Genomic DNA, 24,757 nt, shown 5'->3' with positions numbered 1-24,757 from the left:
ACCCAAAACTAATCTAAGAGAACACTAAGCTGATTGAAGTTTCACATTTAAATGTAAACTGCCTTAATGTTGCTGAGGATTCCTAGCCTGACCAATGGGAATATTCAAACAGCAGCTAGTTGATGAATTTACACTCCTCTGAGCAGTAGTTTTAACCTCAGGTTATTAACCCATGCAGCACAATTTAATGGCAACTGTCAAAGGCTACAAAACATGCATAAACTTCCCAAATGTAACCGAAAGTGGGGGAAGGTGACTTTCTCCAACAACAAGAATCGGAAGAAAGCTGTTTAACAGCTTTATATGAGCTAGATGGCAAAGGTTATCCACCAGTCACTGCAACCTTTCATCTTTACTGGAATTGAGACAACTGACCAGGATCTGCTAACAAAAAATTTCCATTTCAATTAGTCCGCCTGTTTCTAGTTATGCAAATGGAATAGAATATTTCTGTATACGTTAGGGCACAAATAAATTAAATATGCTTGCTTGTTCTGGTGAAAACGACTTCATATGTTGCCACACCAGACTCAAGATCACCAAAGTCTGAGGTGCCTAACCAATATGCACATCAGTTCATACAAGACAGTCGTAGAAGCAAAACTGAATTGAACTGTTTTGCTGGGCAAATTATAGTGCATCCCAAAAGAAAATAATATTCTCTCAAGTTCAATATCTTACGTACCCAACAGTTTACTCTCCACGGATAAATCTCACAAACACTTTGCAAGACAGCTGGCAGGAGACAGATTAGAATGCAGTTTGTTATAGGTGTTGTCTATATTATTACTAATCCAGACATCTTGCTCACTCTTCAAACATTGTGTTTTTGGCTTGGCTGATTCAATAGCTGCCCACAGGCAAATGCCTTCGCAACATTTACGATTCCCTAAATGTTGCTCAGAAAGTGTCATTTCTTTTAGCTAAAAATGATAATATATGAAGCATTAGCAAAGGTTTTCTTACTCTTTAACATACAATGTGGTGGAATAGTGTCTGAATCTACCTTATCCTCTTTTGTTCTGTCAGGTCCCCTTCACTGACCAACATTGCTGATAACAGTCGCAGTGTAGAATTTGCAGATTTCGACTGGTTGTTTTTCATTCCAAGTAGCCAACGCACCAATAACTTAATAGCCTGCACCTGAAGGAAACAATATTTGAAGTAGGAGTCAGATAGGGGCTCATCGAATATTAGCAAGAAAAAGCTATGTGTGACTTTTCTGATGGAAACCCATATTGAAATAAAGTTAAAACAGAAATTCAGCTGACAAAGACGGATATGGGACACCTTATAGTTTAGTAAACTGTATCAGGATTGTGACTAATCTACCAAAAAATTCTTTGGGTAGCGAGGATGGAAACAAGTCATACCTAAGAACATTTGACATAGATCATCTAATCGATCAAATACGTAACTAACGCACATTTTTCCCCATCAGCCTCATAAAACAACAGTTAGAAATGCAAGCTTCTCCTGAAGAAACACTTACGTCATCTGTATTCAAGAGTCAAAAGATATTGCAGTAGTGTTGCACATCCACAAATATAGGTAAATGAAAGGCTGGCAGAGCAGTACAAGTCATCAAATCGTCAAAAATATGATGGTTGACCCATACAGAGGCAGCAGGAGGGGCAATAAAGCAAATGTGAGAACATTGAAATGTAGTTGCTTGGAGGTTAAGGGGGGTTGAGAGAGCCCAGAAACTGGAGGAAGGGTAATTGGGAAAATCTACAGCCAAATACTATGAGGAATAAATAAGGTGACACTTTTAGGAATCTTAAGGAAATCTTTTAGTTAGAAGTCACACAGTGAGCAAAGGAAAAAGACAACACTTAAGCGTAAATGAAGGAAAACATAACATATGGAAGAATAATTAGGTTGTACGTAAACACCATTTTAAAACAGTTCCTCAACATTTCATAGGAACCCATTAGAGCAGCAATTATAAGCTATAACTAAAATATGTGAAAGCAATTCTATGACAAGACCGGAGGCGAGCATTATGCTTCAACTTCTTTAATACTGATATTCAACAGCTTTTTAAATCGTACTTTCTTTTTTTTTTAAAACAGTTTCAACTTGTGTAAAATAAAGAAAACACAACAAAACGAAAGGATGGGCATACTACAGTCCCCATGAGGCCTTGCTGCCTGTTAGTCCCAGCCTCCATCTCACTGGCCAATCCGGGTCCCCCAGCTGTCCCTTCCTCTTTTTTTTGCTGCACCATCAGCTAAGTACCCTGTTATTTTGCACTGCGTTACTAGCATAGTATATGTGCGGGTAGTAACACGTAGCAGGTGTACATAGGTTTAACATAGAGCGCACATACTGTGATTAATATGAATGTTGTGGGCTATTTTATTAAGCTGAGCTAGTTCGATCGTTCTTTTCCGAACGCCGCGTAGGCACGCTCGATCGTAGTCATTATAATCCAGTCACAGCTGACTGGCCGGGCTCACAAGTCCGTCAGCTGTCATTTTCTCAGTAACGTTATACAATTTACTAGCATATGTTCCCAAAGCGCGGATAGGCGCGGCGTACTGAAGTACTCCTCCTCAGACCGTGACACACTCATGTGAAGTCGCGCGCATGCGCAGTAGCGCATTCCCCCGTAATAACGGTCGAATTGAGAACGGCTCTTTCCCCGCTCCCGGTACAGAAGATTCCCCGCGAGCCAAAAGCCAGCATGGTGGAGAGTCCCCAAGATGGTGAAGACATGTCCGACATATTTGAACCGGACACCATTAGACACCCAAGGTCCACTGAATGGGTTCCTTCACCGAGGGTTGCCTTATACATGTCCCAGAAAATGAGGGAGCCTCTAGAAAGAGACACCAGATTCTGGCTCAGAGCAGAGTGCCCAAGGCCGGAGTTAACAGGGAAGGTGGCCGACACACCGGAACTCAACCCAAAAATGCTGACATTCGTAACGAAGGCAGGAAAGGATGCTAGAAAAGGTATGGAACGAGCATGGAAGTCATGCCAAGACAAGTTACTAGACCGGACAGGAGCCATCGCGTAAGTGATGGACCTAGCAGAAAGGGCGAAAGACACCAGAGAACCAGTGGACCCAGCTATTTTAGCACAGTGGGCCCAAAGGGCATTTTGAATGTTGGGGAACGTAAAATGTGCAATATCCTCTGAGAGACGCCGATCCATGCTATTAAAAATGGATAATAAACTGGGTGACCTGGCTTCTTACGAGGCAGGGCAGAGTGCCCAAGGCCTCCTCTTTGGAGGGAGACACTTTTGTTAAAGAAATGAACACATTTTTCGGGACTTCCACAGCCTTGGAAAAGGCTCATGCGTCCATCAGGAAAGTGTTCCCAGGGAGAATTTTTTGCCGGGGCTGGTCGATATAGAGGCCGATCGACTGGCCGGTTCAAACCTAATACAGAAGGACCCAAGGTCCCACCCAGGGCGCAGTATTGGGAATCGCACCAGCAGGACGCCTTTTTCCCCCCAACAGAGGCAGAACCTTACGGGCACGACGGGGCTGTGGATACTAAAAGCACCAGAACAATAAAAGTTGAGCAAGCGCTTAGAGAGTTATCCTCCGGTAGGGGGCAAGAATCTGCATTCTTTGCGCAGCCGGCCCGAACTGTCTTCAGATGCATGGGTCCTACAGACAATGTAGGGTTTCGTACTGGAGTTCCTAGAGACTCCAAAACAAGCAGTTCCTCCTCTGCACATGCCGATAACCAGGCAGAAGAAACATTGTTAGACGAAGAGATTCAGGCCCTAGCGCGGAAGAACACCAGAGGGCAACGCCACACGGATTTACATTTCTGAGCAACATGTTCCTGGTTCGTCGCAAGGACAAAATTCGTCCTGGGATAAACTTGAAAGAATTAAACAGTTGGTTAGTGTACAGACACGTCAAGATGGAGGGGATCCATCTGCGAGGAGACCTGCTTAGAAAGGGCAATTGTCTGGCGCCCCGGATATTAAAAATGCATATCTAACAGTACCGATAGCAGTAGGATGCCACCCCTTCCTAAGATTCATTTGGAGAGGCGAGATATGGCAGTTCAAAAGTCTACCATTGGGCCTTGCCTCAGTGCCATGGCTTTCACCAAGCTCAGGAGACCCGTAGCAGCGGCAATGCGGGAGCAGGGTATTCAGATGATTGTCTACTTAGATGACATCCTCCTAATGCCAGAGGACAAGAGCCAGTTGCAGAGGCAAGTTCGGTGGGCAATAGACCTAATTTCGGGATTGGGCTTCTTAGTGAACAAAGACAAATCAGAACTGGAACCTACCAAAAGGCTAGAATTTCTAGGGTTCACCATGGATACAAGGAAAGCAACCTTAGAGCTTCCGGCGCCCAAGATAAGATCTATAAAAAAAGATCTGAGATCAGCACTCATGAAGCCGGTTTTATTGCTTCGGAATCTAGTCAGGGTAGTGGGAATACTAGCAGCATCCATTCAAGCGATCTTTCCCGGACCGTTGCATTATCGAGCCCTTCAGAGACTGAAGATCAAGTATTTAAGGAAGGGCTGGAGATACCATCGACTAGTCCCTCTGGACGAAGAGAGCAAAGAAAGAGCTGGTCTGGTGTCTCCACAACATGGAGGCATGGAACGGCAGAGCTATTTTTGGGGATGCTCCAGAGCTCATTATAGAGTCAGACGCCGGCAGGTCAGGCTGGGGGGCCAGATGCGGTCAGGCAGAGATGGGGGAAAATGGTCTCAAGAGGAGTTGGACTGCACATTAACTGCTTAGAACTTCTTGCAGGCTCCTTCACGGTAAAAGCTTTTACCAAGGACCGGGCACAATGTTGCATCCTCCTAAGAATGGACAATATATCGGCGTTAAGATATATAAGCAAGTTAGGAGGCACAAGATCCAGAATGCTGGCAGAACTGGTGAAGGACTATTGGCAGAGCTGCATACAGAGGAGAATAACGGTCAAAGAAGAGAATCTCCCGGGAGCCCTGAATACTGTTAATTGCTAGATTACAGTGACTGGAAACTACACAGGGCAATCTTCCAGAAGCTAGAGCAGAGATGGGGCCTGCTGCGCATAGACCTTTTTGCCTCACGATTGAAAGCTCACCTGACGAGATACTTCAGTTGGAAGTTAGACCCGGAGGCGCAAGGGACAGATGCTTTCCTTCACCATTGGGGAGGTCCGATCCATTACGCTTTTCCCCCCTTCGCGATGCTGGCGAGGGTACTAGCAAAGGTCTGCAGGGACAAAGCATAGATCGTAATAGTGACATCGGAATGGAGATCGCAAGCCTGGTTTCCAGTTCTGATGGAACATTCTACAGATTTCCCTCAGAAGATTGCGTTCAGACCAGATCTCCTATCCGATCCAGGGGGAGCCCCACATCCTCTAATACAGGACCAGACATGAATGCTGTTGGCATGCAGAATTTCAGGCGTAGATGGTGCATGCCAGGGCTTTCAGAGGAAGCTGCAAAGTTTATAAATATATCATGGGCTCCTTCCACAATCCAGAGCTATAATTCCGCATGGCAAACCTGGGAATTGTGGTGCAGGAGGAGGAATATTTCTCCCATTTTAGCACCTACAGTACAGGTAGTAAACTTTCTAGCTAGTCTGCCCACGGCCGGTAAAGCCTTCAGGACCGTAGGAGTGTATAGATCTGCGATTTCAGCTGGGCACAAGCTTGTGGACGGGGCTCCAGTAGGCGAGCATCCAGCCGTTACAAGGCAGCTGAAAGGGGTGAAAGTTAGCAAGTCTCCCATGCCGAGATATTCTTCCTTATGGGATGTTCACAAGATTCTGCGATTATTCGAGCAATGGCCAAGGAACTACCTTTTATCCAGTAGACGACTCTCGGGGAAGTTAGCGACGTTACTCGGTTTGGTATCGCGCAGAAAGGTTGCAGATGTGAAAGCTCTACATATAGACAGGAAAGTATTCTATCCTGAGGGAGTAGCGTTTAACATAGCACAGCGGACGAAGACGAACTCCGAAGTGATTTCTTACCCATACTTCCCGAACAATGATAAGTTATGTGTAGCTCAATACATAAAGTGTTACAAAGCAGAAACTGCAGCGTTAAGACAAGCAGGGGTTAGTGAACTGCTTATAGCGCATAGGAAGCCATACAAAGCAATTGCGACAGCCACCATAGCTAGATGGGTTAAGGAGATAATGGAGCTAGCAGGTATTGATATTACGATATTTGGAGCACACTCCACTAGAGGGGCTATGGCCTCATGGGCTTCCGCAGCAGGAGTTCCGCTGCAAGAGATCATGAAGGCAGCAGACTGGTCGAGCGACTCATTGTTCAGGACATTCTATTTTAAGCCAGTCTCCGATATAGCCTCTGCAGTAATGGAAAGCTTTGAACAAGCATAATGCTTGCCTCCGGTCTTGCCATAGAATTAAGATTGCCCAAGCGCTCAGCGCAGAAAATATTGATTCTATTAAAGACACAAAGGCAAGCATTATCCCGCCCTGCGTGAATACATGTGCCAGAATTTTAATATGGATTGTCATGGTGTTTATGTTGCATTAATAAGTGTTGATTGTCATGAGAAGATGACCGTATTCCCCCTCGCTAACATTGCAAATTTCTCTTTGCATAGGGGGAAGAGCAAAAGAATCCTCAAGAGTAGGACGCATGGAGCCAGTTAAAGGGAGTTCTTAAGAATATGCAGATAGAAAGTTCAGCGCAAAGACAGCGAGAGGCAGAAGAAGAGAAAGAGGACACTTTGTTATCTAAGACATTGAAGTTCGAGTTAAGATTATAGTTCTCAGTCATGGAAGCAACTAAAAAGAAGAGGAAGGGAGCCAATACAGCTGACATTTGTAGTGGGAAGGAGACCCGGATTGGCCAGTGATATAGAGGCTGGGACTACCAGGCAGCAAGGCCTCGTGGGTACTGTAGTATGCCCATGTTTCCGTTTTGTTGTATTTTTTTGTTATTTTACACAAGTTGAAACTGTTTAAAAGAAAAAAAATGAAAGTAAGATTTAAAAAGCTGTTGGATAGCAGTATTAAAGAAGTTGAAACAGAATGCTCGCCTCCATGTCTTTAATATAATCAAGACTTCCTGCGCTGAGCGCTTGGGCAATCTTTAATCCCGGTTACATTCCCATTAGCAGCGTGTTAAGATAGATTTTCAGAACCAGCCCTGTGGGAAGATTCTGGGAGGCCACCCAAGTCGTTGAACAGGGTAATTGTCAATTCGGTCTAGACAAACTAACAAGTTAAATGTGGACCGAGCAGGGAGGAAGACCCCAGGAGACATGGGGGTAGTGTAATTGTAGTTAACCACACAGCACTCAAATAAGGCACACAACACAAGAGTACACAAATATGAATTTATTAGGCCATTAAAACTCTATGCAAGTGAATGTCAAGCAGCTATCATTAAACACATTATGAATGCATCCATATACACAGAGTTGGTGATCTCAAAGTGAGATTGCCTACACTTTACACAACAAAAAGTAAAAAATAATGAAAACAGGGGAAACTGAGCAGTAACGTGAAAAGACAATGCAATATAATTTAAAACCATATACTCTGCTTAAGTAATAGAGAGTTTACATTTCTAAGGCAGACTTTCCCTACCAGGTAATTAGACCTAGTGCCTAAAACGAGTTTGTACTAGGTATGTACCTGAGTAGGCAGTAGGAAGTCTTAAGTCTCCCAGAACAAGCTTTGGCAAAACCAACAGGGGACTACAGTTACAAGGCATTAGGATTTTGTTGGTAAGCAAAGAGGATTGAGCGGTACTCTACCAATACCACCAAACTAGGGGTTACCATCCTTGGTCAGAACGCAACTGATCATGACCAGGCAAGGGAGAGTTTCCACAGCAACTCTACCGTTCTAGATTTCCCTATCTCTTTGGTCCGGGAATATCATCTTAAGGGTGAGAAATATGAGCGAACGTGAATGCAAGGGCTCAAACTGAGCTGTTGCATTCCATTGAAGAAGTTTTAACACCCCACACTTGATCCTCAAACTGGCGTGGAGGAAATGGATTATGAAATCACTGCAAAAAATGTCAAAACTGTGGGAAGAGCCTTAGCACCATCCTTCTGAAAACAGCGAGTGGCTAGGTACCCCTTGACAGTGCCGATCTTCAGGCCCATTCGAGCAAACGAGAGCAAATAATCAAAAACACAGGATATGGGACAGGTGAAAGGGTACAGGTCTCTCTCCCAGCAAAAAGCAGAGCATTTACACCATCTGCAGGCATAATAGACTTTGTGGCAGTTCTCGGAGATGAGATAAGCACCTCCAGCACGTCAGCTTATAAGTCCCACTCTTTTTAACACAGCACCCAAGCATGTATGTTCAGGCGGGTGAGGTTTGGGTGGAGCACCCACCCAATCCCTGAGAGCACACATCTACTCTCTTTAGGGAGGGGTGGGGGGGGCAGATGGACATCTACAGAAACTCCAGATACCAGTCTCAGAGCCCAATAAGGAGCGATCAAAATCAACATGGACCTGAACACTTATAGTTTCATGGGAACAAGCGGCATGAGGAACGCATAGTGGAAGTCAAACGTATAGTCAACCATCAGAACGCCCCTCAACTGCCTGGAAGAGAACCGTTAGGGAATTTGTTAGGCAGAATTGCATGCAGTACCCTCTGGGACCACCACATATAATTAGGACTACAGGCTTAAGCATAACCAACCTTTGGTATAGGTCTGTACTACACAGTTTGTGGTAGCGAGCTGAGCAGTCAGGCTTATCTCAAGAGGGAATGTGAGCAGTAAAAGAGGTTACACAGAGGTTTTACAATCACAGTGGTTCAAGTAGACACTTACACTCAGGGTTTCTTGGTAAAACACGTATTAATTTATTATACAGTCATTTAGAAAACATTCACTAGATGGAGGCAACTTAATATCATACACACATATACTTCAATACCAAACCAATAAGAGTAAATTAGGCTACCCTGAAATAGGAGCAAAATGGCATTTCAATCACCTTAAATGGGAGTAAAAAGGCACAAGTTATAGAACAGATCACAAATACTTTCTTAGGCAGTGCAAATAGTTTCAGTTCACTAGATGACTCGATTCAGTTCAGTAGGCCTAGGCCAAAGTCAATGGGCTAGTGTCTTGGATAGGAAAGAGCAGTTCTTGTAGTAAACGGTAAAGTCTTTGCCAAAGTTCTCAGAAGTAGTTTGCACGAAAGAATCGTATGTTGGGTCACAAGCTGATTAGGCCTGCAAGTTGGGAAAGTTTCACGACCGTTCACTGCGAGAGGCAAGTTCTCTCAATCGGGTTGGCACATTACCTTAATATGAAGAAAAAGATGCAGCTGAAGACATTGGTTCCTAGCAGTTCCTACAGATCTCACTGTTCCTGAGCCTCAGTCGTGGGGACAAGAGGGAGGATGTCGGGCGACTCCTGCAATGCACGGGGACGGGTCAAACAAGCTGGCAAAATGGAAGATCTTCGGTTTGAGTAGCTGTCGTCAAGCACACAAGCTGGTGTCCTTGCCCCCTGGTTAATCCTAACCAGCTCCGAGAATGGTATCCAGGTGGCTTACGAGTTGATTGGTCCCACCAACTCAAAGGTAGAAGTCGTGCTTGAAGGGGCTTCTCTGACGCGATGAACTTGGAAAATTTGGTACCTACAGCAGGGCTTCACCAAGCAAACCAACGGTCCAGGAGTTGCAGCAGCCGTCCTCTTCCAGCTCGTAGTCGGTTCTTTCGTTCCAGTGGTCGACTCTCCTTTCCAGTCCAAGAGACTCACCTTATAAAAAGTTTTCTCCTTTTCATTCCAGGCTAGCTGTCATTCCAGCAGGGTGGCTGCCCTTGCCGGACAGTCAGCCAGCCAATCATGCCAGAGTGCATTTGGGTCTCCTAGGAGACTAAGCACAGGGAGTTTCGGGCACCTCCCTCACTTCCTGCCACCCAGACACTAAGACGCCAGAGGCGGTCTTCAATCCTGAAGCCTGCCAAAAGGCATAGATGGGAACAAAGTAGCTAAACCTAGTTTGGCACGCAGAGACAAACTCTAGAAGGACTTTTCCAAAAAGAAATTGTGAAAAAAGAAGACCGGGAACCGCTTAAACAAAGGGGCTTAAGACGCAATCTTGATAAACATGGCTCCCGCAATTTTTCGCCATCAGTGTTCGGGGTCAGGAAAAATCATGGTAGTTCGTTGTAAAACCACTGCCACCAGCCATTTCGATAGGAAAGGGTAGCATCTGACTGCTACATGAGTTTCTAGACTTCGGGGATACTAGGTAACCCCTCCAGCACTCTATAGGAAGATAGTGTGTGCTGGGTCTAGGAATTTAAAAAGTCTAGTAAAGTCAATTTAACCTTACATTCTCTGGGAAACAGTAGTTTATGCCAGAGAAGGTATTTAAACCTTTGGGAAGTCTAAAAAGACATCCCTGTGTCACTGCACTGAAAAGATGATGCCTATGTAGTTATCTAAAACTCCATAACCAAAAGAAATTAACACAGAAAACAAACAGAATTAAGAAGTACAGAGTCCCAAAGTTCAGAAAAAGAGCTGGGGGTCTCTAAGGTAGAGAGCAATAAGCACATTTTGAGAATTCTCCCCAACAGAGGTTTGCATTCTCCTCTGGTGGGAGCTTTGTAATCATCTATCCTAATTGTGGAACTGTGTGTCACCCAAAAGCAAAGACCAGACTCTCCAATATTAGCTGTAGCAAGTAGTCAGGCTTATTTTTATGGGGGAGGAAGGTTGGCAGTGAGATACAATTAAGCCCAACAGAAACAATATACCCCACTGGTATACTGAAAAAATATACTTTTTATTAGAAGGTGTCACACAATATTCAGGAAGAAAAAAACGAAGCACTCCGGTTAAACAGAACCCAGACCATGGTTTAGATAAAAAACAGTAAATGGCCAGTAAAGCATCAGTCACTCCTTAACCTAAAAATATAGCCTCAAACATAAACCCGCTTGACCAAATAAGTTTTATTTTTGCTCCGGCTGGGTTTATTCGCCATTTCTTTATGTTAAAGTATTTCTCGTGTTTTTCTCTGCACGCCAAACCGGGGATGATTCCTTTGTTCGCTGTTTTTTCACGGGCTTCTGCACAGAAGGGTCATAAGGCGCCTGAAAGTCTGGGTAGTCAGGGATCTTCGGACCCCTGCCATGGGTTCCCTTGGTAACCCAAGTCGCACTCCTGTTTGACTTGCCAGGACAGCCACCCTGCTGTGTGATTGACAGCCAGGCTGTATGAATGGGGGAAAACTGCATAAAAAGCAGGTCTCGGACTCGAAAGGCAGAGACGCCACTGGAACTAAGGAACCAACGAGGACCTGGCAGAAGAGGACCCCTACAACGACAACCGCCCACTGAAGCCCTGCTGCAGGTCTGAATCTCCAGAATCTGTCGACAGAGAAGATCCTAAAGGAAACTTCTTCCCTTGAGCTGGTGGGACCAGCCCGTTTGCCCAAACTGCAAGCCAGGACCCCTCCTCTGGTCGAATTCGCTGTACAGAGCTACAATGAGGCGTATAGCCAGGAAGATCGGACCCTGTTTGGGATTTAAGGAGCGCACCCATTATTCGTTGTTTTTCTCTGCTGCTGGTTTCTTAACTGGGTAGTGCAGGACCCTCCAGTCTTCCTACTTCTCGTCAGTCGCTTCAGGAACCGTGAGCCTGCAGGAACTTCCGGGAACGTCCGCCTCAGCTACAGCTTCCTCTCCGTTTTAAGGTACTGTGCAAATCCAGTTGCTTGTTTCGTTCAACCGCAGTGAAAGTGTTTGAAATCTTTCTCCAAACCGAGGGCTTGTCCTTCTCTTCTCTTTAAACAAACTTTTCTATCAACCAACCTCGTCCGCAAACCATGCCACGAACTTTACCGCACACTACCCTGAACTGTGTGATCTTGAGCAAGAGACTTTTGACTTTGGCCCTAAGCCTTTTCTACCCGATACTACCTCTGTAGTTCCTCTTGTTCAATTGCCCTGTGTACTTACCTGTGTACTACAGGCTTGTACCAAAGGTGAATTTGTACTGTCACTTGTAGTCTTAATTGTGTGTGGTGTTCGCAAAGGGTACTGCATATAATTCTGCCTAACATATACCATTCCCAGGAAAGACGGGGAATCCTCAAAAGGAGGTGGTGTAGCCCTCATAGCCAAACACAACCTCCCGTTCAGAACTATACCCAACACTGAGATTCACTCAAGCAAACTAATGTCTCAAGATCTTACCATACACCTCATACCAGGACCTCTGGGTTCGTTTGAGGAGGAAATCGCACAAGTCCTTTCTACCAATACCAATCCATCTTCTAAAATTACCATCATGGGAGATTTCAATCTTGGGCTTAACGACCCTGCAGACACCCAGGCGCTTGAAATTGCAAGCACTCTAGAAGCGTAAGGCTTTCACCTGCGAATAAGCAACCCAACACACGAAAAAGGTTGCACCCTAGACTGGCTGGCAGACTGCAACTGCATCACGAACATTACAGCCAACATCCCGTGGTCTGACCACAATTTCATACTATTTGCCATCAACGACATTTCCCTTTGGATCAGCCCCACTCCACACACCCAGATAATCCTCTCCAGAAATCCTTGCAACACCACCCGGGATAACATACTCCCACTCATCTCACCAATAACCACAGACCCGCCCACTCAGCTCAACCCTACGGATATGGTCACGCTATACAACCATACCATCCTTGGGGCCATCAACAAAATTGCCCCACTGGGCATCCGCGAAACCTAAACCCACCGCCCACCAAAACTCTTGGTATACCCAGAGTCTTAAAGCCCTAAGCGCAGGAAAAAGAACAGCCGAAAACACCTGAAATAAAATATATATATCACTTGTGCAAACAAGCAGCAATTTGTCACCCTAGCCACAGAATACAAACTAGCCATCCTCCAAGCAAAAGGAAATTCCTACAACCAAAGAATTGTGCAAGCTAAATCCGGAACCAGAGAACTCTTCTTGATTCTGCAGGAGCTATAATCCCCTGCCTCTACACCTGAACACTGCAACAAAGATTCACAAGGGTCCAACAACATTCAAAAGGCTCTCCTTGGCAAAATGTCCTTACTCCAAGACAAAATTAACGCTAAGAAATCCAAGCTAGTGCCTCAAATCCATACATGTGATACGCAATCTACACTACCCATATCCCTGCACAGATTTGAATTCACCCCTGTAACCATCACAGAAACCACTGAAACCATCCACAGCCTAAAACCCTCCAAGTGTCAAGGTGACACATGCCCAGCTTCTCTAATAAAAACATTTTTTTAAAAGTCTGCCGAAGTACTAGCCCCTTTATCAAGACTGATTAGCAACTCGTTCTCCTTAAGCAACGTACCAGTAAATCTCAAAGAGCCTTGGATTCTCCCTCTCCACAAAAAACTCACAGTAGACCCAAACATCCCAACAAACTACCGCCCAATCACTACTGTACCCTTCCTTCTTAAAATACTGAATAGGATAGCTAACGTGCAAACACAAAAATTCCTGAAAACACAATCTCCTTGGTCTCAATCAGGCTTCCGCCCGTCCATGGTACTTAAACCACCCTTTTGGACCTAAAAAACCAAATGGATGAGATAAAAAACAAAGGCAATATGGCTGTACTCCTACTAGATCAACAGCCTTCAATCTGGTTAACCATAAGATACTGTGCAGACACCTAGCTGCTGACGCCAACTTCTCTGACAACGCCATAAAATGGATGGAATCGTTACCCAACCGCACTATGAGGGTATTCTCCTCCACGGCGGCTGCTCCCCCCGGCCCAGTCACCTGAGGAGCCCCCACTCTCTACAATGTATTCACCAAGCCATTGTTCTATCTACTCGACTAACTGGGAGTCATTTACACCAACTACGCGGATGACACCCAAATACTCCTGCCCATCACGGGCAATCACAATCTAGACTCCAATGTCCTTAACAAAATCTACCTAACCATTCAGGCCTGGATGGCGCACAATGAGCTCTGACTGAATGACGATAAAACCGAGATGCTCCTCATAGGCATTCACTCAGGTTAACAACCTCGCCAACAACTACAAATCCTTCATCATTGACGGCAACACTATCACCACTTCCAAAGAGGTAAAAACACCAGGTGTCTACCTCAACTTCACACTCACCCAACCAGGCAAGTCAATGCTATTGCCTCGGCAGTGGCCTACACTGATCACGGCCAGCAGACCATTCCTGACCTCAGATAACTTGATCACTCTCGCTAGAGCGCTGATTCTATCGAGGATTGACTACTGTAACTCCCTCTTTGCAGGCTCCAACACCAAGAACATAAAAAGAAAATACAAATCATTCAGAATAATGCAATCAGAGCGGCACTCAAAATTCCTAAAAAGGATATCTCTGCAGATAGATGCAACATCCACTGGCACCCGATCCCGGAGCACATAACATTTAAAATCCTATCCCCAACTCACAAATGTCTGTCTAAGACTGCCCCAAGCTATCTAGGCAATTCTCCAAAGCTCAGTCCATCAGACCCACCCGAGCTGCCTACTCCTTCCGCCTTGCCATCCCCCGTTTTCAAGCAACAAAAAGCGGGTGGTTGCAGCTTCCAAGTGAAAGCTGCTAAACTTTGGAACTCCATGCCCTTAGTATTTAAATCAGATCCATCCCTTTGGCCCTTCCGGAAAGTACTCTAAACATGGCTCTTCAATCAAGGGAAATGGCTAATCACTTGCACTCCTGTCGCTACCCCCACCTAACGCAGCACTCATATGCTCTACCTGCTGACAACCTAAATGTACCCGTAATATGCAACCTCTATATTTAACTGCTAAATGTAACCTAAGAACAACTAACTTGTTCATCTGCTGTAACCCTACTTCGAATGTAACCAAAGATAGCTATTGTAACCACCACGCTTAGATGCCCCTGGGCTAAGTGCGCTTAACAAATGTCTAAATAAATAACTCATAGTAAAGAATATCATGTTCAGATTCCAAGGGTAACAAACAGAATTCAGCACAGGCTTCCTAACACCTTCTACATGAAGTATAATTAGCACACAAGCATATAACACAGAGCACTTCGATGTAGAGCACAGTGGTACACGATGCTCAACACTGACAGGAGGATCACCAAAGTCAAGGATCTGGTTAAGGAAGGCAGCCCCTAGGCCCAGAAGGGCATATCACACACCAAGAAGGGGAAACAGTAGCAACACAGTGATGCAAAGTATACCCTAGGCGGTAGTGAAATGTACAGATTTAAAAGTCCCAAATAAATCAGGGGCAGAATTCTTAAGAATCAGGGCTTGGTGAGGAACCCAATGGACCCTGGGAGGACCCTGGAAAAATGCCACGGTTCAGGTATGTACCTTGCAGTGTCACTTGTAGGATTTCCAGTACTGGGAACAGTACCCCACAGGAAATAGGGAAAGCCAGGCAAGCCTCTGTTTCTTTTCACAGTTACCCAGAAAAATGCAATCCATCCCAGAGGACACCAGTGGAGACCAACTGAGCCAATGGAAGGTTTGTGATCCAGAAGCCCCAGGAGCAAAAAAGCCGAGCAGGATTCAGCCCCCAATGATAACCGATGTGGAAATCCCAACAGCCATAGACAACTGAGGGAGTATATTGAATAACCCACTAACCAAGGGCTCAGATTTAAGTACTTACAGTGGTTGCTTCCAGAAAGTCTGTTCCCGGAAGGGGAAAGAATCTGTTAAGTAACAGCTTCTTCTTAAAGGACCAAATTAAGTCTATGGCCACCCAGGGATTGGCACTCTAAGCCAACAACGAACCCAATGAAGAAGAATCGCCAGTCAGAAGTGGGACCCACCATCTAGAAGTGTAATCGACAGATATGGCTCCAGATGGACAGAGGAATCTACATGCCTCATACATGAGCAGCTCAAAAGGAAAACGTGGTCAGCACACCAACAAAAACAGCCCCTGCAGCAGGACCACGGTGGTGGGTGTTGGCATGGAATTCTAAACTCTGGCTTAGTGGCCAGATGTTGAGGAGGCCACCCTTGTTATAGTGAACAGGGAACAACTTCTGGGAGTTGGCCAAACCAATCACAGTAGCATGGAGAGAGGCCAAGGCTAAATCTCAGGAGAGGAGAGTGGGGCCAGGGGTCCACAATGAGTCCACACTGTGAAACACTAAGGATTGCACTTAGACAGTTCATTATAAAAATAATATAGGTTTATTTCAGTCACAGAAAACACTATAAAAATTACTAATAGATGAAATCAAACTATAAAATATATAGTCAGTGAGTGTAGTTGGTGCAGAATAAATGTACACATCTCTATTACCTGAAAAGGAAGGGATTAGGTTAGCACTGACTGTCCACAGGAATTGCAATCCTAATTGATGAGGTCCAACCCTAAATTGTATGGGACCTTGTGACCAAAGGTTTAGTTTTCCAAAAGTTTTAGGAGCTGTGGAAAAGTTAAGAAGGGTCCAGTGGACGTGACAAGGGGTCCAAAAGTAAGAAGATGATCTATACTGGCGATACAGACTATTGCTAGCTTTTGTAGGGCCAAACCGCTGCAAAAGTTACTAAAACTTTTGAATTTACCACTGGTACTCTGGTTCCTCCTCAGACTTGGCGGGTTGCCCGGGGTACGTTGTCCCACCTTTTATTCGGTAGCTGGTGCACAGGAGCTGTGGGTGCAAGATTATTTCCGGTCGGGTACAGGAGCTTGGCACAACCTCTTCTTGACAAACAATGCAGCAAACACTGTTGCACGACTTTTCAGGGCAGACAGCCAGATGCAGAACGCTGGTTACCGGGGCGGTCACTGATGCACAGCGACCGCAAGGGACACTATTTGCAGAGATATTTCATGGTTCTTCCAGTCTTCTCGGCTACAAGATACTTGGTTTCTCTTCAGATCTACTGGAATGGCTGCAGGACACCTTATCTCAAAGTCAGGTGAGTGATCAGACAAAGCACTCTAATGGCAAGATCTGCCCCACACACGCACACCAGAAGTGGTCCAATTAGGTGTAACCGAGTCCAGGTTAAGCATGTACACTAGACATTGAGGCACTAGTATGTGTACAAGGACCCGAGAGCCCGAGCCCATTTAAGTAGTATGCACTAGCCCGTAAAAAAAAAAAAGGCTTTCCAGGGCAAGTGTATGACCATAAAAGGAAATTCCTAGCAAGGCAGAAAGAAGGCTGTAAAGTAGTAGACTGTAGTCGGAATGCAGGGTTCACAAGGTAGGATTTATTGCTGTGTTAGCCTTTCCACCAGCCCCTCATTATAAACAAAACATGCTTAAATGTGGCTCAGCAGGCTTGCTCGGAACAAAATGTGAATCAATTCAGAGTTCGCATGAATGTCCTCTTAACCTTTGCTCCTCTTTGAAAGAAAAATAATCAGGTCACAAATTCCTTTCCCTGGACGCTAGCTTTCCATTCCTTTGCCAGCTGTCCAAATTGGGTTTAAAAAAAACAAAATAGAGGGTAAACCCACGGAAACACTGTCCTTTGAAAATGGTTTACGGACAGATTTTCCTTGTCAGTGAATCCGCTTCGGTAGTGTTTCCCGGCGCTGCCGCTATTCGAGCCTCTCCTGGCGGAGAGTCTGCCTCTTGATATGGATCTCTGCGATTCCAGTGCCTTCAGCCTCCTAGTACGCCCACTGTACATCACCTGGGGATTCCTCTCACTTCTCTGTGGTCTCCGACCAGTGGTGCTGCTGTAATGAGACACCGGATGAGTTTCCCGGGGCTTCTTTTAACTCATGCTTTGCTCCTCCCCTCCCCTCAGCTTCCACCCGCCTTTCCTGCCCACTTCCCACACCTGCAGCCAGTTTGCCTTCACTCCTCCACCCTGCTCCATGAACTGTTTGTCCCACACCTGCAGCCAGCTTGCCTTCGCACCTCCACCCTGCTCCATGCACTGTTTGTCCATCCCAACCTGTACTGCTATGGGTGTACCCGTCACTGTACCACATGACAGGGCTGTATCTATACCGCTTCCCTTTTTTCATTTTATCTTTTCCCCCACCTGGTCTCCATTTCCATTGGTGGCTTATGGGACATGTAGTTTTGTTCTGTCATGCCGATATAACTTTTTGGGGGCTGAAAGTTAGAATGGGGTTGTCTTTTATCTCCATTGCCTCTTTGACCTCCTCACAAAGGCTAAAGGATGGCCAAGGAACAAACAAAAAAAACCTTGTGACAGACATGTTGGGACACTAGTCACTGTTGGTAGGTAGTTAAACATGGTAAACAAGGTACGGCTAACAAAAAGCACATCATTAAAAAGTCATTGCTGTCACCAGTTTGTCCAGACTACCAAAAACTCCCTTTGAACGTAGCCTAGGGTCATACCAAAGAAACACCACTGCAATTCATTGGAAGATGCATTGTGCAATGTTAAAAAGTTATCCAAAAAGGTAAAACTAACACACTAAGGGAAACAGTTTCCCCGCACTGGCAGTCTGAAGGACTAGTCAGTTTCCCCACAACAATGAGCGAAAGGACAGTGGAGTGATGCCGAAGGCTTTATTGTACTGTAAAACAGTGATCCCCAACATGTAGCTCGGAAGCAAGATGTTGCTCGCGGCACGCTAAATTGTTGCTCGCCAGTTGCTCTGGGCCACAGTTTTGTCCAATCCCATCTCAACGTGCGTTCCATGCCCGCGTACCGGAGTGGGGAGGCTCAGGATGCGACACCATCTTGTCTGGCCAGGCGGTCATTTTGTCACACACATCACCATGTGCCTGCTGCGTGGTGCCAGATGAGATGGGACCAGTCTCCGCCTGCACGCTTAAGAGCAAAGGCTCGGACCTTCCCTGCACCGCAGGTAGAGACCTGGGAGACAGAGTGCCCTCGGCCATGAGGTCGGTAGTGCCAGTGCTGCGTATAGGCGCCCCCTCGGGAGGAAGCCTGGTGTTAGAGCAGAGCCCATCTGGGATATTCCCAATACCAGAGCCTTGCAGCCCCTGAGCAGGGAGGACCGGGAGGATCCTGGGACATCTCGGCCTGTCGGCCAGTAGCTCCCAGAGCCTCTGTCCCCTTGCTGGTCTTAGGACCTGGAAGGCCACTCCCGCTTGGACGCTTCCCAGGGAAGGAGACGCCCTTGCAGGGTGCAGAGGAGAACAGGGCACCTACCTTTGGCCTGGTCTTCCTCCTCAAATATTCCTTGATGTCTTCTGGTGGTGATCTTTCAAACGGTTCCCTCCACCTGGCTAAGCAGTTCTTCAATGAGCGCAGGGTCAGTGCGTTGCATGCAGATCAGCTGCCCTAGCCGTGGTCGGGGCCAAGGCACCGGAGGCAGAGCATGTGAGGATCCGTCGTGGGGAAGGAACCCTCGCAGGCCGGACACGTGCTGAAACCCACCGTAGTCGACATGCGCCAGGGAGGAGCGTGGCACCAGAGGACTGAGTTTTACTCTGATAATTGCGATGTAGAAAAGGGGAAAAAGGAAATATCCCGGGGAAGAGTATTTGGAATTACAAGGCTGGAAGCATAACCCAGGAGCACTGGCGAAAGCAGTCCGCTCCAGTCGATGCGGAAAAGAGGACCGAGGAGTGCCGCCGGTGGGCAGAGTAAGGGGAGCGCATGCTCCCAGGGCCACGCCCCCACGCTTCTAAATTTAAAGGCGAAGACAATTTGTTCTGGTGAAAAAGGTTCAGTTTCCCATTCCTAGCAAGGGATACCCATGCAGTATGGAGGAAAGGGGACCATTAGCATCAGCCTCCTGCATTCTGGGGATCTAATTTCACAGATTTCTCCTTCCTGTCTTATATGTGTAAGTAAGTCTACATATAAAGCTAAATAGGCAGGTTATGTATATTTTGGACATCTGCATCTCTCCCCCTCGGACAAGCACTTGCTTTAAGAGAATTTTTTTTTAACTTTATTTATCAGCTGACGAATACAATACATCAAAGACAGAATACTGAGTTCCACTCACATACTTTTGAATAAATTACATTCTAAAGACAACAGCATGCTAAAACACCCTGTATTAGCAGTCAGACTGTCCATCCTCCTCTTCCGATACCTCCTGCTCAATGTTTAAGTAGCTCCTAATGGGCCCCATATATCCTTTGGTCTGGCGGTGGCATTCACTCCCCTCACATAGTTTTCTTGGCAACCCACATTGGATCTCAGCCATGCTTGCAACGTGAAGGGTGGGGGGGTGGGGGGGGGGGGGGGGGGGGGGGGTTGGGGGGGGGGCACGGGGGTTCTGGCAAATCGCCTTCCAACTTCAGTATATTCCTTTTGGCCACTGCTCCTGCCACCAAGAAGAGTCTGTGGGTTTTACCTGGCAACTTGCCTATATCCCCCAGCAAGTACTTAAGCGGTGTCGCTAGTATGTGTATGTCTGGTATGTCGCTTATAGTTGCATCTATTTCTTCCCAAAATGTTCTAATTGGTGGGCAGTCCCAATACATGTGTATAGAGTTTGCTGCCAGAGCCTCACATTTCGGACAATGCTTGTTTGGAGGGGTCAAATTTAGATATTTTGCTGGGGGTGATATGTAGGTGGTTCAGCATTTTAAACTGGATTAATCTGAAATTGGCACATAGGGAAATGGACTTGGTGAAGATTTTGCCCATTGTTGATAGTCTATTGTGATGTCTAGATCCCTTTCCCACTTCGCCTTCATCCTATTACTGGATGGGGTATGCGATTGTACTGACTTATATAGTGAGGATATGCTACCTTTAAACCCCTCCTGCGTTAAGACGTTGGACAGAAACTGGCGAGTTGGCGGCATGTTGGGGAATGACTGCCATTTTTTCTTGCATGCTTCTCTAAGGCGATGGTATTGCAGTGTTGTAAGTAGGCCTGCGCCCACTTTATACTGGGCCTCAAGGGTCACAAACCTTCCCACTGGGTAAAGGTCCCCAAGACACATTTCCTTCCCCTGGTCCCAACTCCTCTGCAATGTGGAGTCTAGTGTAGGTTCCATGCCCGGGTAGTGCCACAAGGGGGGGTGGGGCCAATAAAGGTCGTTGCATTTCACCCTGTCAAATGTTTTAGACCAAGCGAGTACCGTAGAGGTCAGCGGGTCTGAAACCTCCCTGCCCCCCTGCCCGTGGCGAATTTCATGTTTTGTATATTTAAGCGGGCGGCTGCAAATGTTTCCCCTTGTATATGGGCGTATTGTTCTGTGGAGTTGGATCCATATTTCGCAAAGTGTGCCTGCGCTGTGTAATAGTATAGCAGGAAGTCCGGAGCGGCCAACCCGCCTGTATCATAATTTTCACATATTTTCGGCCAGCTAAGTCTCACTGTGTCCCCACCCCATACGAAGCTGGTGGCTAATTTCTGTACTTTGTCAAAGAATTTTCGTCCCGGCCATATCGGAATATTACTAAATAAATATATCCGTTTAGGCACCACTACCATTTTTAGCAAAGCTATTTGGACGTACATGAAGAGCGGGAGTTTGTTCCATGTATTCAGTTTGTATTCCAAAAGGGTTAAGTATGGTTCATAATTATTAGCGAATAGGGTGCTTTTGTCTGTTGCATAATTATACTTAAGTAACATGCCGACGTCAGAGACAAACGGAATTGGGAAGTGGCAGTTGATTGAGTTGTGGACTGGGTTAAGGGTATTATTTCAGAATAAGTTTGGTTTATTTTATTCATCTCATGCATAACTGGAGGCAGGTTGGTCTCAGGGTGCCTAATGTACAGCATCGTATCATCTGCGTATAGCGAGATGAATTGCGGGCTCACCTGATGCGGATTCCCCTCTAGGAGTGCTTATGCAGCAGTTTGCTGCCATGCCTTCTATCGCGAGTGCAAAAATGAGGGGAGTTAGAGGCACAAGGCAGGGCTACCTCTATGTAGTTTGAACCCGGGTGATAGGGTCCTATAAGTTCGGCTCTTGGCCGTAGGGTCATTGTACAACCATGTATACAATTTATGAATCCCGGTCTGAAACCCATCTTGCGCAGTGTGACATACATGAAGTTCCATGTAACGGAATCAAACACTTTCTCAGCATCCAATGCGACCGCCACAGTTTTAGCTTTTGGATCTAGTTGGGAGGTGATGGCAAATCTACGTAGAGTTAGGGCAGTCGAGCGAGGATGAAACCAGATTGATCGGGGTGTACTAATTTGTTCATGTATGGTAATAATCGATTGGCTATGGCTTTGACAAAAATGTTAGTGTCAACATTAATTGGGGACAGGGGTGAGGAGGGTTTGTGAGGTGGCTTGTGAGGCTTGAGCAGAATCGTTATTATGGCCTCTCTCATGGATTCTAGTAAAGTCCCCCTATCCAGCGACTCCTCCCAAACCTCCAGAAGCTTAAGGGTAAGCTCTGTGTGAAATACTTTATAGAGGTCCGCTGGGATTCCGTCTGACCCGGGCGCCCTGCCTGCTTGTAGGTCCTTAATGGCTTGTTCAATCTCATCTATCCCCAGGGAAGGATCTAAAGTTTTTTATCCACCGGTTCCAGTAGGGGAAGCAGGAATGAGTCCATGTATATTTGAGGCTCGTCTGTTGGGACTGTCGGTATTCGTATACAATCTAGTGTAGAATTCCAACAACACTTCGTTCACCTCACGGGTATCTCAATGTGCTACATCATCACGATCTGTGATGCTAGTAATATGCTTAATTCCTTGCTCAGCTTTAATGAGGTTGGCTAGGGTTTTGCCTGCCTTGTTCCCCTCACCATATCTTCTTGCTCAACTGGTTGTGACATATACAAAACCTCACGCTCCGCCAATGCGCTAAATTTTGAGAGTTGTGACTGCAGGGGGGCTAGTGTGTCAGTCCCCAGTATTTGTGTATGTAAAACTAGCTCTTTCAGTGGACGTTCAGATTGAGATAGATCTTTCCCAAGGTCTCGGAGAGTGTCATGTACCTGTGATATCAGATGTCCCCTCAGCCAAATCTTAAAGGTTTCCCAAACTAGTTATCGAACCCACCAATCCAATATTGCGTTCAAAGAACTCAAACATGTCTGTTTGCAGTGGTTCTATCATCACTTCATCCCTCAGCAGGTCTGGTAGCATTCGCCATGTGCGTGAGGATTGGTCCAAGTCTAACAGTGGTAGGTCTAAGAGGATTGGGGAGTGGTCTGATAGGGTGCGTGGTAGTATTGTACACTCCCCAATCTTCGAGATGTATTTAGGTGAGCATAGCCAGTAATCTATACGGGAATTAGATGCATGTGAGTGGAATGTGTATTCTTGTTTGAGTGGGTGCAGTTCTCTCCATGCATCAGCAAAGGGTAGAGTGGCCATAGCTTGGAGGATAGTCATCACCGATTTTGTGCAGTTTGTGACCTTTGGACAATCTATCTCTCAAAGGGTCTAGGATTGTATTGAGGGCACCACCCCATATCACTCTTGCATCTCTCACCGGTGAGATCAATGCCAGTATCTACAGATAGAATTCTGGAGGGACCACATTCGGTCTGTATGTATTGATTAAAATCAGTTCCTGGCCATGTATTATCCCCCATATAATTGCGTTCCTTCCTTCTGTGTCCACTTTGGACCCGGAGATTTGGAATCCGGTGTGATGAACCACTGTTAACAGCCCACTAGCTTGCGAGGAGTAGTCTGTCGCTATTTTTTGCTGGCCCCAGTTTCGGGTGAACGATTCAGTAACTGTTAGTGGCATGAGTTTCTTGGAGAAACTCTGGAGAAGTCCGGATACATGTGGATCCTTGCAGAGTCATATGTTAGCGTAACCTTTTCAAGGGAGAGTCGGAGGATCTGGTCCCTGTCCCGATAGTTAAGTAGGCGTGCGATTACAGTTTGCAGAGGTGCACCAGGTTTGGGTGGTGGAGCGAGAGATCTGTGTGCTCCCTCAATGAGGAATTGTTGGGAGAACAGAGCCTCTGGGAGCATGGTACGTATCACTTCTTCCAGATAAAACTTGATTGGAATATTCAGGGGGGTTTTCTGCAAGGCCCACAACCCCAATATTATTTTGGCGTGATTTTAACTCCAAGTCGTCGCACTTGGTTTGAACTGCCTTCAAGCTACTCTTGTTATCTTCTATGTCTTTGCCTTGTGCCGTAGCTGTGTCTTCTAGTACTCCAATTCTGGACTCCGCTTCGGAGACCCTAGTATTCACTTGCTGTAGATCTGCCAGTATTGAGGAAATGTGTCATCTAGCCTGCTGTTCACTGCAGCGAATCCTGCTTGCAGTGCTGTCATGTAGGGGTAGTGTCGCTCCTCCCAGGTGCCATGGTGCTGGCCAAGCCCGTCTGAGTGGACCCTGCTCCTTCGGTCATATTAAGGCTAGTGAACGCATCCATGGGATCGCTCCTGTTTCCTTTGTTGCCCCTTGGCATGACCCGAGTTGACAGTGTATCAAGTATTGTTACATGAGCCTTGATTCTGACTAGATGCATGTTCACCACCTAAGTATGAACCTGGGCTCTTCTATTCATTATACCCCAGTTGTTGCGTGGGTTGACTGGTAAATAGGCAGGATATTTCTTCTCATCTCAGTGTTTTGTGTAGGTGCTGTGCAACACACCCCATGGCTTATGATTGGGAGTACTCCTTTGAGTGGTGTGACTTGGGCGGATAAAAAGCAGTAATCGTGTAGTCGCTGCTTGTCTCTGACCATGTGCCAGTTCATATTCTCACTTGTTATCTCCGCCAACCACACACTGTCTCACATTGAAATGTCAGTTGTGCACCTCAGGTGTGTTTTGCCCTCCACGTCGTTAGTGAATATACAGTTCGTGGCCCGCTGCCTTCCTACTCAGGAAGCTGGGATATTGTAAGCTGTTGGCGAAGGAGGTGAGCCCTAATGTTCCATATTTATTGTCAGATGCTCCCACCGGGACCTCCCGACAGGGGCCTGCTCCTGTG

The 24,757-nt window shown here is 46.2% G+C and overlaps 1 protein-coding gene across 2 annotated transcripts in view; it reads right to left on the bottom strand.

Annotated features, from left to right (window-relative positions):
• Positions 1 to 24,757, bottom strand: part of PDS5A (PDS5 cohesin associated factor A) — a 1,291,333-nt gene that overhangs the window by 560,724 nt on the left and 705,852 nt on the right. For both annotated transcript variants that reach the window (XM_069631774.1, XM_069631773.1), the window contains exon 23: positions 1,007 to 1,143. In XM_069631774.1, coding sequence (XP_069487875.1) covers positions 1,007 to 1,143 — 137 coding nt within the window. The remainder of the gene's footprint in view (positions 1 to 1,006; positions 1,144 to 24,757) is intronic.

Source organism: Ambystoma mexicanum, chromosome 6q, assembly GCF_040938575.1.
Source record: "Ambystoma mexicanum isolate Mex_15411 chromosome 6q, UKY_AmexF1_1, whole genome shotgun sequence".
Taxonomy (NCBI): Eukaryota; Metazoa; Chordata; class Amphibia; order Caudata; family Ambystomatidae; genus Ambystoma; species Ambystoma mexicanum.
Note: the sequence above shows the minus strand (reverse complement) of the source record. Positions and strands in the feature narration are given on the sequence as shown.